The 16,265-nt window shown below is 29.4% G+C and overlaps 1 protein-coding gene across 4 annotated transcripts in view; it reads left to right on the forward strand.

Moving 5' to 3' along the window:
* Nucleotides 1–16,265, forward strand: part of LOC145265458 (acetylcholine receptor subunit alpha-like) — a 1,250,815-nt gene that overhangs the window by 274,878 nt on the left and 959,672 nt on the right. For all 4 annotated transcript variants that reach the window (XM_080121317.1, XM_080121320.1, XM_080121318.1 and 1 more), the window contains one exon: nucleotides 10,342–10,956. In XM_080121317.1, the coding sequence (XP_079977443.1) occupies nucleotides 10,908–10,956 (49 nt within the window). In that variant the 5' untranslated portion in view covers nucleotides 10,342–10,907. The remainder of the gene's footprint in view (nucleotides 1–10,341; nucleotides 10,957–16,265) is intronic.

Consider the following 16,265-nt stretch of genomic DNA (forward strand, 5'->3'; position numbering starts at 1 on the left):
GATTTATAGGACAATTCACAACAAAACAATAATAGGCTTGAGAGAAAGTTCTTTAACGAGACGAATAAACAGATTTGCTATACAAAAGAGGAACATACTTTCTTCATAGTCGCAACATATAAGACAAAAAGACACATACCTTCTTCTGAGTCGGAACTCTTCGATGTATTTCTGAAAATGCAAATCATTTCTTTTGTGAAAACCAAATCATATTTCACACATAACATTTATTTTCACGGTTGCGGCTTCTTTTGCTCTCGAAATGCACGACGAATGTAATCATGACTGAGAATTCCAATTCTCAGGCTAAAACTCCCCCTCTAATCGGTCTCTTCTCCAATATATGAAAATCCTTGTTTTCTTAGATGACGTCATATAACCAGATCAGTCTTTATTGTACCTATTTACTATGCCTCCCCACAGGACAAAGTTAGACACAAGTGTCGTTTTTTAACGTGGAGAAAAGGTACAAAAATAAAAAAAATTGTCTCAGTCGTAAAGGACTGCTCCTCCATCGAAAGAAAACAGGAAATGGAAGAACAGCATCTGAAGAACAGCATCTGAAGAACAGATACTACACTTTCATCTTGTCCAAAATGCTAAGTAAATCAAAATTTATATTATAAATATTTAACGTAATATTCTATTATTTTAAAATACCAAATCTGTTTCAATAACATCAGCAATTTGTTTATACTGAAAATTCTCTCTGAATATTTCGTATTTCATAACATTGAAAATCGTCAGATTTAGTTTCTAATATGGTAACCCTGTGTTTTCCAGGATACCAATATACAACACAGCAACATATTCGTTTTGCCTTTTTAAAGAATATTAAATTGATAATAATAATTCATTTCATGAAAGAAGGGAGAACAATGTTTACTAATATTGGAACTGACAAATGTTTGTTATTTTAAAATAATAAACTAGTGTAAATGCCACCGTAGAATTTCCACGTGGTTTAGCTCGTTCTTAAATATACGAGACGAACTAATTTCTTCTATAAAACCTTTGGAATAAAATAAAATATGAAAGAAATAACGTAAAACACACACACAGTTTATATCAGTAGATTCCATCCAAAAAACATAAATTCTCATTTTCCCTTTGTCAGAAACATCGCTCATGGAAAATGAGGACTGAGGATAAACTAATTGAAGATAGAGCCAAAAGTAAACGCCAAGTACATTTTCTGATCTCCGTATATATATATATATATATATATATATATATATATATATATATATATATACATATATATACTAATATGTATATATATACTAATATGTATATATATACTAATATGTATATATATACTAATGTGTATATATACTAATGTGTGTATATATACTAATGTGTGTATATATACTAATGTGTGTATATATACTAATGTGTATATATATATACTAATGTGTATATATATACTAATGTGTATATATATACTAATATGTATATATATACTAATATGTATATATATACTAATATATATATATCAATGTATATATATATATCAATGTATATATATGTGCTAATATATATATATACTAATATGTATATATACTAATATATACTTACTAATATATATATATATATACTAATATATATATGCTATATATACTAATATATATATACTGATATATATACTAATATATATATATACTATATACTAATATATATACTAATAGTAAGTTATAAAATATATATGACGATTAAGCTAGATTGAATACACCGCGTTTCATCCACTGTATGATTCTTCAGGCTTATGCGAGAATTTTGTGGTTCTCGCGTTTCAATAAAAAATACCCTAAATTATCCTACAGCTGCTGCGAAAATTTAGAGATGATAATTAAAGCACATAATAACAAAATAGTAAATAAAAGCAATGAAAACAACAACCAAATAAACAATAAAAAAGTGGACACCATGAAAAAAATAAAACTAACACAAAAACACATATAACTTGTAATAATAATAATAATAATAATAATAATAATAATAATAAACCGACTCCGGACAATAACAACGATACTAAAAATAAAAATATTATTAACGAACAAGATAAATGTGAATGTAGATACCGCACACTCTTCCCACTTCAAAATAAATATATAACCAACAGCATAGTTTACCAGGCAACAATATTTGCGAAAGAAAACCCGAATAACAAGAAATATTAAGTAGGTATGACTTCCTTGTATTTCAAAACTCGATATTATGACCACACAAGTACATTCAATAATAAAAACATCGTATGAAAACAACGCTAGCAAACAAATACTGGGAACTCAAGTTAAACGGACGAATGGAAAGTATTAAGACAAGCAAACACATGTAGAAACCTAGACATACCATGTAAATTATGCCTTCACGAAAAATTTGATATCCTATACTTTAAAGAACCTCAACATCCATTACACTGTAGTAGACAAATAGCGAACAACTGTGTTCACAGGATAAACTTTACTCTAGGATAGAGATACAAAATAATTTTAAAACTAACAATAACAATAGAAAATAAACAAATAAAATAATTAAACATGCATCTATATAAACTATCACGCACATATATATGTATATATATATATATATATGTAAACTAACATATAAAAAAACTTAACTTAGATTTAAAACAGGTAAAAACACTAGATATCTACGCTAAATAGCAAACACAAAGAAGCGGGTCAGACGCGGGTCAAATGGGCCTTTGCGCTGCAAGTGCCTGCTCATTGGCTGATTAGAAAGGATGCGGTGGATACTAAAAAGATGATTGGCTAACAAAAAACTTAATAGAAGGTGCGAATATAAAAACGCAAGACAACCACAAAATTCTCGCATAAGCCCGAAGAATCCTAGAGTGGATGAAACGCAGAATATTTAGTGAAGCTTAATCGCTAAATATATTTTATAACTTACTAACTAGCTCTACCCATGTATTGAGGCCCTGTTAAAGTAAATAAGTTAACGAATTAATTCATATTTCGTATAATAATTTATGTGAGTAAATGAAGTAGCTATATACTAATATATATATATATATACTAACATATATATACTAATATATATATATACTAATATATATACTAATATATATATACTAATATATATAATAATATATATGCTAATATATATATAATAATATATATATACTAATATATATATATAATAAATATACATAAAATATATATAATATATGTAACATATATATAATAAATATAAAATATATATAAAATATATATATATAATAAATATACATAATATATATAATATAAATAATATATATAATATATATAATATATATAATATATGTATAATATATATAATATATAATATATATATTATATAGAATATATATATAATATATATGTAATATATATGTAATACATAATATATATAATATATATAATATATATAACATATATAATATATATATAGATAGATAATATATATAATATATATTATATATAATGTATAAAATATATATAGTATATATAATATTATATATATAATCTATATATTATATATATAATATATATATAATATATATTATATATATGTAATATATATATAATATATATATTTATAATATATATAATACATATATATATAATATATATAATATATATATATAGAATACATATATATTTATGTAATATATATAATATATGTAATATATATATGATATATATAATACATATATATATTTAATATATATATGATATATATATATAATAATACATATATATATATAATATATATATATATAATAATACATATATATATATAATATATATATATATATATATATATATATATATATATATATATAAAGCTGAACATCTGTGTGTGTGTCTGGTCACGAATAGGCTCCTATATTATTGACTATTATAGAAAACTGATCACATATAATGATAGATGTATCGAGACACAGAAATGGGTATGTTTGATCTGGCATAATTATTATTTATTAAAATTGGAGGGTCTGCGTACGTAAAAATTTAAAAAAAAACGTTTACAATTGTTTTTGTTATAGATGTACATAATAATACTTTAATAAGTATGTTTTAACTTAAATAGGGATGGTATAATAAAATTGTAGGGTCTCCGTTCACGCCTGGCCTCCATAGAATGGAAATAGTCACAAACTTTAATAAAGACTTTTCATATCTATCTGCGTTAATATACTTAGATAATTATTTTTCAGTTTGAAGAAATATGGTATAATAAAATTATGGGGCGTTCGATCTCCATAGAATTGAAATATGTCACAAAGTTTTATAAGTTTTTTTTAATATAGATCACCAGAATATTGTGATAAGTGTTTCGGTGTGAACAGGTATGGTATAATAAATTATGGAGTTTATCTATTTTATTTTTACTTTCATCATATTTTGCTTAGATTTTGATAACCCCAAATTCGAAGCTATCTTTTTACAACTCTTCCTTTTCATAACCTATCATACTTTCATAAATCAGAGTCCATTTTCCGTAGGTTGTTTTTGAACCTAGTCAACGACGGCTGCTTTTGCGTGTATACATATATATATATATATATATATATATATATATATATATATAATACATATATATAATACATATATATAATTATAATACATATATATATGTAATATATATATATATAATATATATATATATATAATACATATATATATAATAATGCATATATAATATATATATACATATATATAATAATACTACACACACATATATAATAATAATAATACATATATATATATATGTATTATTATTTCGAATATCTATTATGTAAATAATGGCAACTTTTTTAAAAATCTGTAATCAATTTTAATCAATGCCTTTATTATGTTTGTCTCAATCAAACGGAAGTAGCTACGCCTTTACTAATACATAATTACAGTCCATTTGGAAGGTGGGTGTAGTTTTATAATAATTAAAAAATTTACAAATTAGAATTATTTATATTTTAGGAAGTAGCCTATCGATGGCAAAGGAAAGAAGACAACTACTAACTTCATTTTTTCGATTAGAATTTTTTTACCTGTTTTTTGTTTTCAAAATTTGCTTTCAACACTTTTATTTTCACAATTAGATCGGTGATTAATTACTCCAATCTTACGTTCTAATGGTCTTTAAAAGTGTTTCGTGACTCACAATTAGGGTTCTCGCTTGACAATTTATTAAAGTAAAAGCCTTTTTGCATATATTGCTATTTTGCCACGTAAGCGCAGGTGGAATTTTTTCAGTGTCACATTACAAAAGAGTCCGTTCCTTTTTTTTTGCTGTTTTTTTAGTGGAATCAACTGGTTAGCGCTTAGCAGAAATTTCCACCATTATGACGTAGGCTTCATGGCAGGTGTTATAATTCGATAATTAACGATTCCCACAAATTTAATGCGTTCCATTTTCTCAAAGAAATAGGGAAATCACACTATATAAAATGACAATCAACCATGGTTGAAAGGAGTTTACAATTTAAGCGAAACGAGGTTTTATTTTTAAGAGTTAAACAATGAATAATACGAAATTTCTCACCAATTTCAAGGTTTTCTATTTTAATTCTACTACTACTACTACTACTACTACCACTAGTAGTAGTAGTAGTAGTAGTAGTAGTATAAATAGTATTACTACAACTACCATTACTATCACTACTACTACTACTCATTAACTTGCATAGTATTATCACGGATCTTCCTTACGCTGTCAAGGCATCTTGCTCTATCCTACACGCTCATCGATAAATTATCAGTCTTTTGCTAGTTGATTGACGTAGGTCCTGTGCGTGAGAATGACAACTCCCATTCAACGGCTGCCCTAATGGCATATAGGTGAACAGTCTCTGGACATAGAAGTCGGTTTCAAATACTCAAATTTTGCCGGACAAAATCACGAGCTGCCATTTGGGAAGGTATAGTACCCGGAAGCTTAACCCCAGCGACTTACAGAAAACAACTGCTCTTTACTTCTTTCTCATCGCAGGAAGATGTGACACAATGTCGCAAAAGTAGAAACATGCGTCCTTAATAGAATAGCTCTTTTTCTTTTTTTAAAAATTGCTTGGGCAGTTCCGTGGGTATTCCCCGATCAGGGCGATTCATTTAGTAAGTAATACACCTACTTGAAAGACGGAAGACAAGGCCTGGGAGGGTGAACCTCTTAGGACTATCCAGAAGCATGTCTCAGCCAGAATACCACTCAAATGATCCTATTTCTATCGGACTGCCTAAGAAGTAACTTGGAGGATATGTATGTGGTGTCGTCTTTCTGATATTTTTATTAAATATAACTAAAAATAAAAATGTATCTATATATAAATGAGAATAAACTTCAAAGAATTAAAAAAATAGAATAATTAACCTTTTTTCTGATTGATCTAAAACTTTTGGTTATTTGAAGCCGCCATGAAAAGAAATTTTAAAAAAACTGCAATCTGTTAACATGGCTAGAAAGCAATCGTTCGTTTTGGAAATTAGAAGAGCATCGTCACCCCCCCTGGCATCTATACTCTGGTAAGTTGGCCCGTTATCTCCTACATTTTTTTTTTATTCAATTTTTCAAGTTGGATGTAATTTTTTAGTTTATTAAGGTACAGAAGACACAGAATAGTAAAGAATGGATTTCTACATAAAACCGTTGTTCCATCGCGGTTCGTGTTCTGCATAAGTGCCGAAGCATGTTAAGGTCCTTTCCTGATCCTGGTGAACTTGAAGAAAGAATTGGATCAACTTTAATCATCCTTCTAGTATAAGGGAGTACCTGAACAGATAAATACCAAGTGTATTAAGTTTTGTAGGCCTATCCAATCTCTTGAAAGTAATCACAAAACCTACATGTGCTCCCAGCGGATAAACTTGCCAGTTTAAATCAATGGTTAAGGACTCTAATTCAAGAAAAAGCTAATGCATCGTCTATACAGATGACGATTATAGACAAAATCCAAATATCAAAAGATCTTATATTACTCAAATCTATTTCTATTACTATTACTACTACTGGTTAATGCGTATCGTATATTGATAAAAGCTCAAATCACCAACTTCTTTCAACCAATGAAAACGCAAGAAATATTCGACCCCGTTTTTCTGTGATCTTTTTCATTTAAGTTCGAATACAAATATGCGTATGATACACTTTGTCGTGTTGGAAATACAAGAACAGGACTTACCGGCTGTTGGTTAGGGAGAGATGGAAAGTTTACCCCAGAAATTACTGCCAATTTAATAGCAATAGGTGTTGTTGTACGATCCTTCTGATTGGATGTGCAAGCATATAATAGGGTCTTCTGGGAACGATCACTAGTTTTTCTTTTTGGCGCCAATTCAGTTGATGAACGGATTGTTGTAACTGAGTTGACTTGTTTTTCCAGTGGAATTGATTTCTGATAATCTTTTACAAGACCAAGGTAATACATTACGTAAAGCGAAAGGTCGCAACATACCTTTGTTGCAATTTATTTCCTAATTTTACTTTGAGAAGTTTGCGTGGCTTTTTCCCACAGTCCAGAACCTCTGAGCCAAATGACTCTCGAAATATAGCACACTCATGGTGAGAGACTTTTCTGAATTTCTGCAACTCAGTGAAGCAGACACACACCGTACAATGAATACACATATGTATTATTGGGACGACTAATAGAAATCTGACTCTTGGATAAGAAAAATCGGAACTTTTTTGGGATATCAAAATCGCAAAAACGTGTGCGTTTTTACGGTAATTCTAAAGTTAAAAGAAAAACAAGTCTATCTACACAATATTCTGCTTTTTAACTTTTCTAATTAATCCATACGTTAAGTTTTGAAAAAAAGGGCAAAACGTTTGAATTGTTAGGAACGAAATTTATTGCTGACAAGGAAATATAAGAAAAAAATCAATTCACTTTGTTATAGTAAAAAAAAAACAAAAAAAAAAACGCGCAGTGGCATATCAAAAGTTGACGACTTCTTTTTCTTTCAAAGCGAACACTGTAATGAGCAACACAATCATTCATTGTTATTATTATTAGGTTGGTGCAAAAATAATGTCGATGTTTTTACATGAAGTTGAACTCCAAAAAAAAAAACATTATTTTTGCACCAACCTAAGACCTTGAAAAACCTGTAAACCGAGGTTTATTCTGAAATCGCGCTTTTATTGATCGGTTAAAACAGTATTAAAGGACTGATCGGTTTTCATCTTTCTATAAAGACAATGCCCTCTCTCTGAAAAGGAAAGGTGCGTTAAGGTGTTTCTAAACAAAATTCCTGACTAATATTCTTGTGTTTTAAAGAAGCTAGGAAGATGCTTATAGGAATATCCATGGTCAGTCTACATAAAGCATATTTTCTGAGATTTTTGTCTTTTTTACGCCATTTTTTATATACTCATGCTATTTTTACTAGGACATTTATTTCGGTACCATTTTAATATCAATCCGTAAGTATCAGCTTTTGTTTTATTATTAGTATAAATTCATTAAATATTTTATCAATAGTAAATTAACACGGGCCAATAAATATAGCTTGCGTTTCTACATTTGCGAGGTATAACACGTTTTCGGTGGAAACCCTTCCTCCAAAATGATAAAGTTTCAAACATTTTATTTTTTTCATGTACATACGTATCATTGATGCTCACGCATGCGCAGTATTTTGTTTTGAAAATGTATTAAAATTTGATGTAGAGAAATTAATTTTACTATTTTTTATGTATCTAATTTATTTAAAAATAATTTTTCGATGCCGAGTGCGAGTGTGGATGTATGAACGCTTATACATGTCTAAACTATGCATATATGCGCGTGTATGGTGTATGTATATATATATATATATATATATATATATATATATATATATATAGAAAATCTGATTACAAATTTCTTCAAATTATCAAAACATTATAAATCTGAAAGGAAGGTTCATAAAATCTCTAATTGTCCGACAAGGAGTATAAGCAAACAAGAAATACCTTATTCCGCGGAGTTTCTTCTCATCAGAGAAGAGAGGTTTGTAAAATATACAATAAATTTTCAGATTAATAAAGAAACAACAAATATAAAATAAATCATAATTGCATTAAAACATTAACAGTTCGTGACAGTCTATACGGATTCGAAGAAATTAAAAAATGGTATGTGCGCGAATTCATTGGATATATATATATATATATAATATATATATATATATATATATATATATGTGTGTGTGTGTGTGTCATTCACATACAGTACTCCGCGGATTAAGGACTTTCACCTCTATTTGTGTTTCCTCTCCGAAAAATAAGTGTGTTTACCGCTTGCTAAAGTGTTTCTCAACATACTTTAAAAACCTATGTACTTTCTATATATATATATATAATGTACTTTCTATATATATATATATAAGTAATTTATGAAACGATACGTGTCAACAAAATGTTCGGTGCCTGTGGACTTTTGCCACCGCGTTACTTTTAAATAGATTTTAAGGTTAAATTCAAGCTTCACAATCTCTGTTTTGTTTTTTTTTTAATTAAATTGCTAAGTGGAATCACAGAATATTTACAAAACACCCTCCCCTCCTTATGCTAAGAATGACTTTCAAAATAATGAAGTTATTATGTCAGCAAGTTGGCAAAAGTGCACAAGTCCCAAATTTTCTTTATCATAAGGACTCGTCAGACTAATTAGCTTCTCTAATTTTCTAATAGCCCGACGAGTCCTTACGAAAATGAATCGCGGAAAATTCTTTATTGCTGTATAATTTGTTATAACTTACGACCTAGCTCTACTTGCGTATTGAGTATTGTTGAAATAAAATCTGAAATAGTATATTTAAAAATTTTTATTAAAATTAATGACATAATATTAAGAATTATATATAAATATAAATATATATAAATATTTAACTTGGTTTACAAATAGTACACACGTAAAAATTCGAGTTAAACACACAGAAATATATATATATATATATATATATATATTATGTTTGTGGGTTTAACTCGAATTTTTACGTGTGTAATATGTGTAAACCAAGTTAAATATTTGATTTGCTTTTCGCATGCTTGAGTTATTTGAAGCAAATTGAAACAGCTTTAAGCCTACCATTTTTTTATTCGACTGCTCAAATCACAAACGAAGCACACAGACGACTTAATACATCTTTCAATGTGTTACATTAACATCATACATGCGAAAGGAAAAACAAATAAAACTTTTCTGACAACGCTATGCATCCGTTTCGAATTTTTGTTGTTAGTCTTTTGTTTTGTTTTTTCTGTTTTTCTTGCTCACCCTAAACCCCCTTCCACAAATCGATCCACTCACGGAAAAAATGCCGTTCCACAGGATTAACTTTTCTACACATTTTTTTCTTTTCCACTCAGATTTCCTAAACGACGAACGCTGAGAAACCTTTGCGCCAGCGCAACAACTCGTGACAAGAAAACACTCCAGTCTTCCGCTCGTTTGAGAGGACCGCAATATAACTACATCGGTCGTCTGCAATTGGAAAGGAATACTGACCGCCAATTTTTGAGGCAACATTTTCTATCTTCGTTAAAAAAAAAAAAAAATAGGTCGCCGAGAAAGAAACCCACGAAAGAAAAAAATAGATGCAGTACGTAGATTCTTAAAGAATTAGAGAAGCAGAAATCTGAAACTAAACAAACAAGTCCATCATTTTCTAAAAAGCGGACTAATTCTTCATGCGCAATTCTCCGATTCACTTCGCGAAACATTCATCGAATACACTTATTAACTTGCACAACCAAATATTACAAAAAGGATTTTGCCGATAAAGACGTTTCTCTTGACTGCATTTAAAGGTTGTGACTACAGAAATGATTCGTCGTGTTTTACATCAATAATAATAACCAGAAGAATATAAACACGGATGCATCATTAAGATAAAAAGACAGATTCTTAAGGAAGAACAACCCAAGGCGTAACCATGACAACCACCCGGATATTTATAGGGTGGGCTTTTCTGCTTATTAAAGGTAAGTTTTGGTTTTATAAATCTTTATAAAAAAATAAAAATGGTTGTTTATAAAATGCGTTTCGGCGTCTGAATCTGAATGGGCCATAACCGTTCGCAAACGATCATGCATTTTTAAAAATCATTTGAGAACCTACCGTAGATTTTTGGCTAGAAGAAAAGTGTATTTTTCTCGTACTACAGTTCATTTTTTTTAATACTTATGCCTTTATGTTACCGTGCTGAAATAATAACGTTATTATGTAGTAAAACCTTCTTAACATGGAAGGGGGGTGTTGTAACTATTCTGTACTTTGACTTAACAATTTAAGAAAAAAGATATCGTAAAATTTAACGTGAAAATGCTATTAAAATAGCACGGTAACATAAGTGCATAAGCATCCATGTTTTTCTGTAATCGGTTAGAGAATGAGAAATTTCTTTTTAGATTCGGAAAATTTTTATTTTTATCCACACCCAGATTGCTTTTTTTTTTTCTTTTTTGACGAGCTGAATTTCCCTGAGAAGATAAGTCATACTGCTTTTTTTGTTCGTTTGATTGTTTTGTTTTAATAAAACGATAAACCTTAGTCATAGAAGGAAATCTATTTAATTGACTTCTACACCGAAGCAGGTGAGAGAAAGCCACTCGATTTTAGGGTTACGTAACTTACACTTTAAACTTCTAACTTAACAGGATACTACGTAAAAGTAGAAATTTTTTATATGTTTGGTAGTCTAAATAAACTATTATACTAAATAGGCCGGTCAAATAGACGGTGTAGTTAACATCGATGGAAAATATTGTGAGATTAGTTTCGTGCTTACATGTTTTGTTATACATAAAATCAACAATAAAATAATTGATAAACTTTACAATTATTGACAAATTCCTAAGTGAACAAATTCCTAATTCCTAAGTGAACAAATTCCTAAAATAACACGATGTAACCTGCGACATTCTTCAGTTTTATTCTGTCGAACTCGGGAAATCTTTTAGACGAACTAGAAATGTGTATTGAAAAGTGACTACGCACCCCGAACATCTTGTGTGTGTTAAATCCCCTCCGGAGAAATCATGACTAAAAGCTGTGTATTATTCTTTCTAAATGAGTAAAACGATACAAAACGTGAAAGATGTTGTTCAATAAAAACAAGAACAGAAGTCGTTATACGTGGAAAGTCGGGTATGGCTGACCATATATCAAGGGAAAAATGGAAAACATCTACCCTCATGGGATGAAGTAAAAAGTATAGATAGAGAAGAATGGTGAAGTGTACGACGACTCAAAGAAACAGCCCTAACATAGAATTTAATAAAATATGGGAAGTAATGTGTATATATATATATATATAGTGTAATAATTAGTAATAAGATTAAGATTATACTTCAAAATCAAGCATAGATCTATGATTCCTAAAATTAATACTAGAAATTCCGCAAGTATTTGGTAGTAATCTGTAGGTTGAAGGTTCAATCCTCAGTGCGTGAACACTCCAAAATACAATTGCAAATTATTTAGAATGTCTACCTAGTCAAGGCTGGTGCAACGAGCCTATGATACTCCTGAGGATTAAATAAAAGGTTTCTTGCAAATTCCTGAGATATCCTTGGAGAAGGTCGAAGGTTACATCGACCAAAATGTTGTGATAATAACATTGAAAATAAGTAGAGTAGTCCAAATAAACAAATTATAAATCCCGAACACAAGAAAAATGAAGTGTAGTACGAAAACAGATACTACACTTTGCTGTTAGTCTAAAGAATTTTACGGTGTGTCAGAATCTTAGTACAACATTACTAATTGAAATTATAAACGTTTTCATATGTTAATAATATGGATGATTAATGAAACTGAAGTACCACAATGCTTTTTTATCAATATGTGAAAAATTACTATTAATGATAAAATTTATTGTTAATGATAAAAATGTATTGATAATATTCCTTTTGAAACGATGCATGTTGGTTATTAAGAAAAAAATGTTCTTTTTTTTCTCGTAAAGTTTCATTGTCTTCATATTCAAATAGAAAAAAAATGAATATATCTATTCTACATTTATTTTATATTTTAGCAATTCAATTCTTTTAAAAATAATATTTTTGTATTGTCTTAAAAACAATTGCCAGCCATTTTTCAAGTCAATAATATGAATGTCAAGTTTTGAAATATATTTGAAATTGTGCTCTTTTAGCTGATAATTTGACATAATTAGTTATGAAATGGCTAAAATTTGAATTATGTATCTTAACGACATCACATTAATAACTCATCAACATGGCGTGCGAAAGGTGATAACGTACGCACAAACATGAAGTGGTTCGGCGTATTATTACACGGATTTAAATGACAAATAGTTGTTCATGACAACCGTTGTTTATTATATTTTTTAGTATCATTATATATATATTTTTTTTTACTCAAAATTGCAGTTTGTATAGAGACTGCATTCGTATTATACTTGTAAAATTGATATTTTACTAGTAAAGATATTTTACGTTAAGAAACAAAACTAGGATTTTTTGTCCCCCCGACAAAAGGAGTGTTGACCTGTAAATTCACACTTGCCCGTTTGTCTGTCCGCATTTTTCTCAATAACTACGCCTTGGGATTTTTTTTTTAATTTTGCATAAACATTAAACATGATATGAGTAAAAATATAACAGAACGGATTTTCCGGGAAAACTCTTGTTGCCCCCTAGTGGTGCCTTTCTGGTTAAAATGGTTAAAATTGACACTTTTGTGTTTATTAAAAAAAATTGATGCCTTGGATTTTTAAAAAACTTTCTGAAAAGTTGTAACTGATTTCTATATACTTACGCGATAAATTTTAGGTGTGCCCCAGGGGCTCTTTTAGGGCTATTAAAATCTTTCCATTTTTGAAACTATTTTACCATATTTGTCCAAAATTTTCTGTGTGTGTGTGTTAGCAATTTTGCATGGTGTTGAACTCAAATTTAAATATGTTAAGGCCTTGGGACTTTTGGGACTAAATAGGGGGGCAGATGATGCACTTATTTATTTTGTTTTGTATGATGTAGAACTCAATTTACATATGTTAAGCCCTTAAACTGCACCGTTTGTTCATTTTCACCAGGGTTTAACGTCACCTGGTGATTTGGGGGGGGGGGCTAAATGGGGGGGTGATCAAATGCTGAACTTAGTCGTTTTTTATGCCCCGTTCACTGTGCACTCACAAGGGACCATTCATGCTTCACTTCATTCGCATTTGTTATCGCTTGTATGTAAATATTTTGTTTTGTTTTGTTTTGTTTTTTTCAATTTGCTTATAACACGGTATTACTTGTTTAGCCAACCGCCGCCCGGTTTCATTTCCTAATATAGCCGGAAGAAAGAATATAAGTATAGTTATTTAACGCTTTAAGTATACTTTGTCCTCACAACTACCTTGGGGAGAACGTAAAGATTCAGCAGACAGAGGAACGCTCTTTCAGACATAGAAGTTTCTATCCTCAGTGCGGGCGATACTAACAATACAATTGTGAATTACTTAAGACTCTTTCCCAGCTATGATAGACGAAACTAAAGCATGCTATCCTCGTTGATTAGATAAAGGGTTCTGCCGGAAATTCCGCGAAGATTCCTGAGTTTGCAAGAAAGATTCCCGAGCTCGACAAGATACACCTAGAGAAGGTTGGAGGTTACATCGGCTGAAACGTTGTACAAATAACACTGAAGAAAAGAACAATGGTTAAAATAAGTCAAATAATACTATTCTAATCTTGATTGGCATTTTTACGACCTTCTTAAAGTCAACTTTTTCAAAATCAGACTAAACTTTGTAGTCGAACTTTTTGAACCAAACATTTTATTTAATCCATTTTCTCATAAACAATAAAGTTAATTATTAGTTCATTCGCATTTGTTATTGCTTGTATGTAAAGATTGCATTTTCGTCTTCCAAAAGACTCACTTAGAACTGATTGCAATTCAACGTATATAAACTACATGTTACGTACCTATTTGAACTGTAAATGATTAATTCGCATCTAAAGAATTCTGAAAAAATAAAAAACTTGAATTAAAAAAATATTGAAAAAATAAACAATTTAACATTAAATAACCAAAATATGGCTAATATGTCATAAAACAACAAAAAACGATACATTTTTTTCTTTAGTATTTAATGATTATAAATATTCATTTGATTTTAGTTGTTTCATTAAAATTAAGGAATTTTGGATCGGAATCTTTTGAAATTTTATGAATCTATACTGTGGTTATTTACTTTGGATTAAATTTATTTTTTAATGAGGAAATATTGAAATAAAATTAAAATGCAAAACGTAATGAAATTATTTTCAAAATAGGGAAGTAATGTATTTCAAGACTCAACTACATCTTAACACGATTAATATTTTACGCCGATAAATTCTCTTTGTTTTTTGTCGAAGACTAGATTTATAATGTTTCTCCTTTCAATGTCTACATTTCCTCAGATGGGATTAATCGCAATTTATGTAACCATTTTTTGCGAACAGTTATCCTCATCTTCATAGTTGTTGTTTCTACACGTTTCGGTCAACTCATCCTCTGGCCTTCTTCAGATGGTTAACCGCAATGGGATCAGAATGCCGAATCTTGTAACTGAATCCCCAGTAATTACTTTCATAGTTGCTTTTGGCTAACTAATCCTCTGGCCTGCTTTGAGTAGAATTGAAACCGCTATCTTAAAACAATGCTCACTTGGAACGGTAGAGATTCAACGCCTTTATCCACGACGCCACATGCCACGAAGGGTGATCAAGGTTGGATTTTATTGTCTTATAAATCCAATTTTGTGTTCTGAAGCCTTGTATCAAAAGGGTTAAAAATAAAAATAAAATAATATAGCATGGATTTATCGTGTTTTACATTCGAATTAGGATGTAAAGTTCCTTTCATGGTCTTATAACCGATGCTATGCAAACAAATTGTGTTTCTATATATAATGTTGGGAATGCGTATATTTTCATATATGTGTATGTACAGGATACACACCTAACTTAAATAACCGATCATTATGAATTTTGGAAAACAAATGTTTAGTGTATGACCTGCTAATGTGAGCTATATTTAGTTTTATATGGTTTTATATAAACAAGGCTGTGGAAGCATTTCTTGAAAACTGAAACACCTGATTTTTATAAAGTTTTAATAAAACATAAATTAATAAATAATACCCAAATTTCAGTTCCACTAGAATATTTTAAAGCTTTCTAAAAGATATAACAGATACAACCTTCTATTCGAGGATTCTAATATTTCACATTATTATTAAATTTAATCCATACTTATGACAAAACAATCAAGCAAAATTCCTCGAATT

This window comes from Euprymna scolopes, chromosome 40 (assembly GCF_053919585.1).
Source record: "Euprymna scolopes isolate OS-2025 chromosome 40, ASM5391958v1, whole genome shotgun sequence".
Lineage (NCBI taxonomy): Eukaryota > Metazoa > Mollusca > Cephalopoda > Sepiida > Sepiolidae > Euprymna > Euprymna scolopes.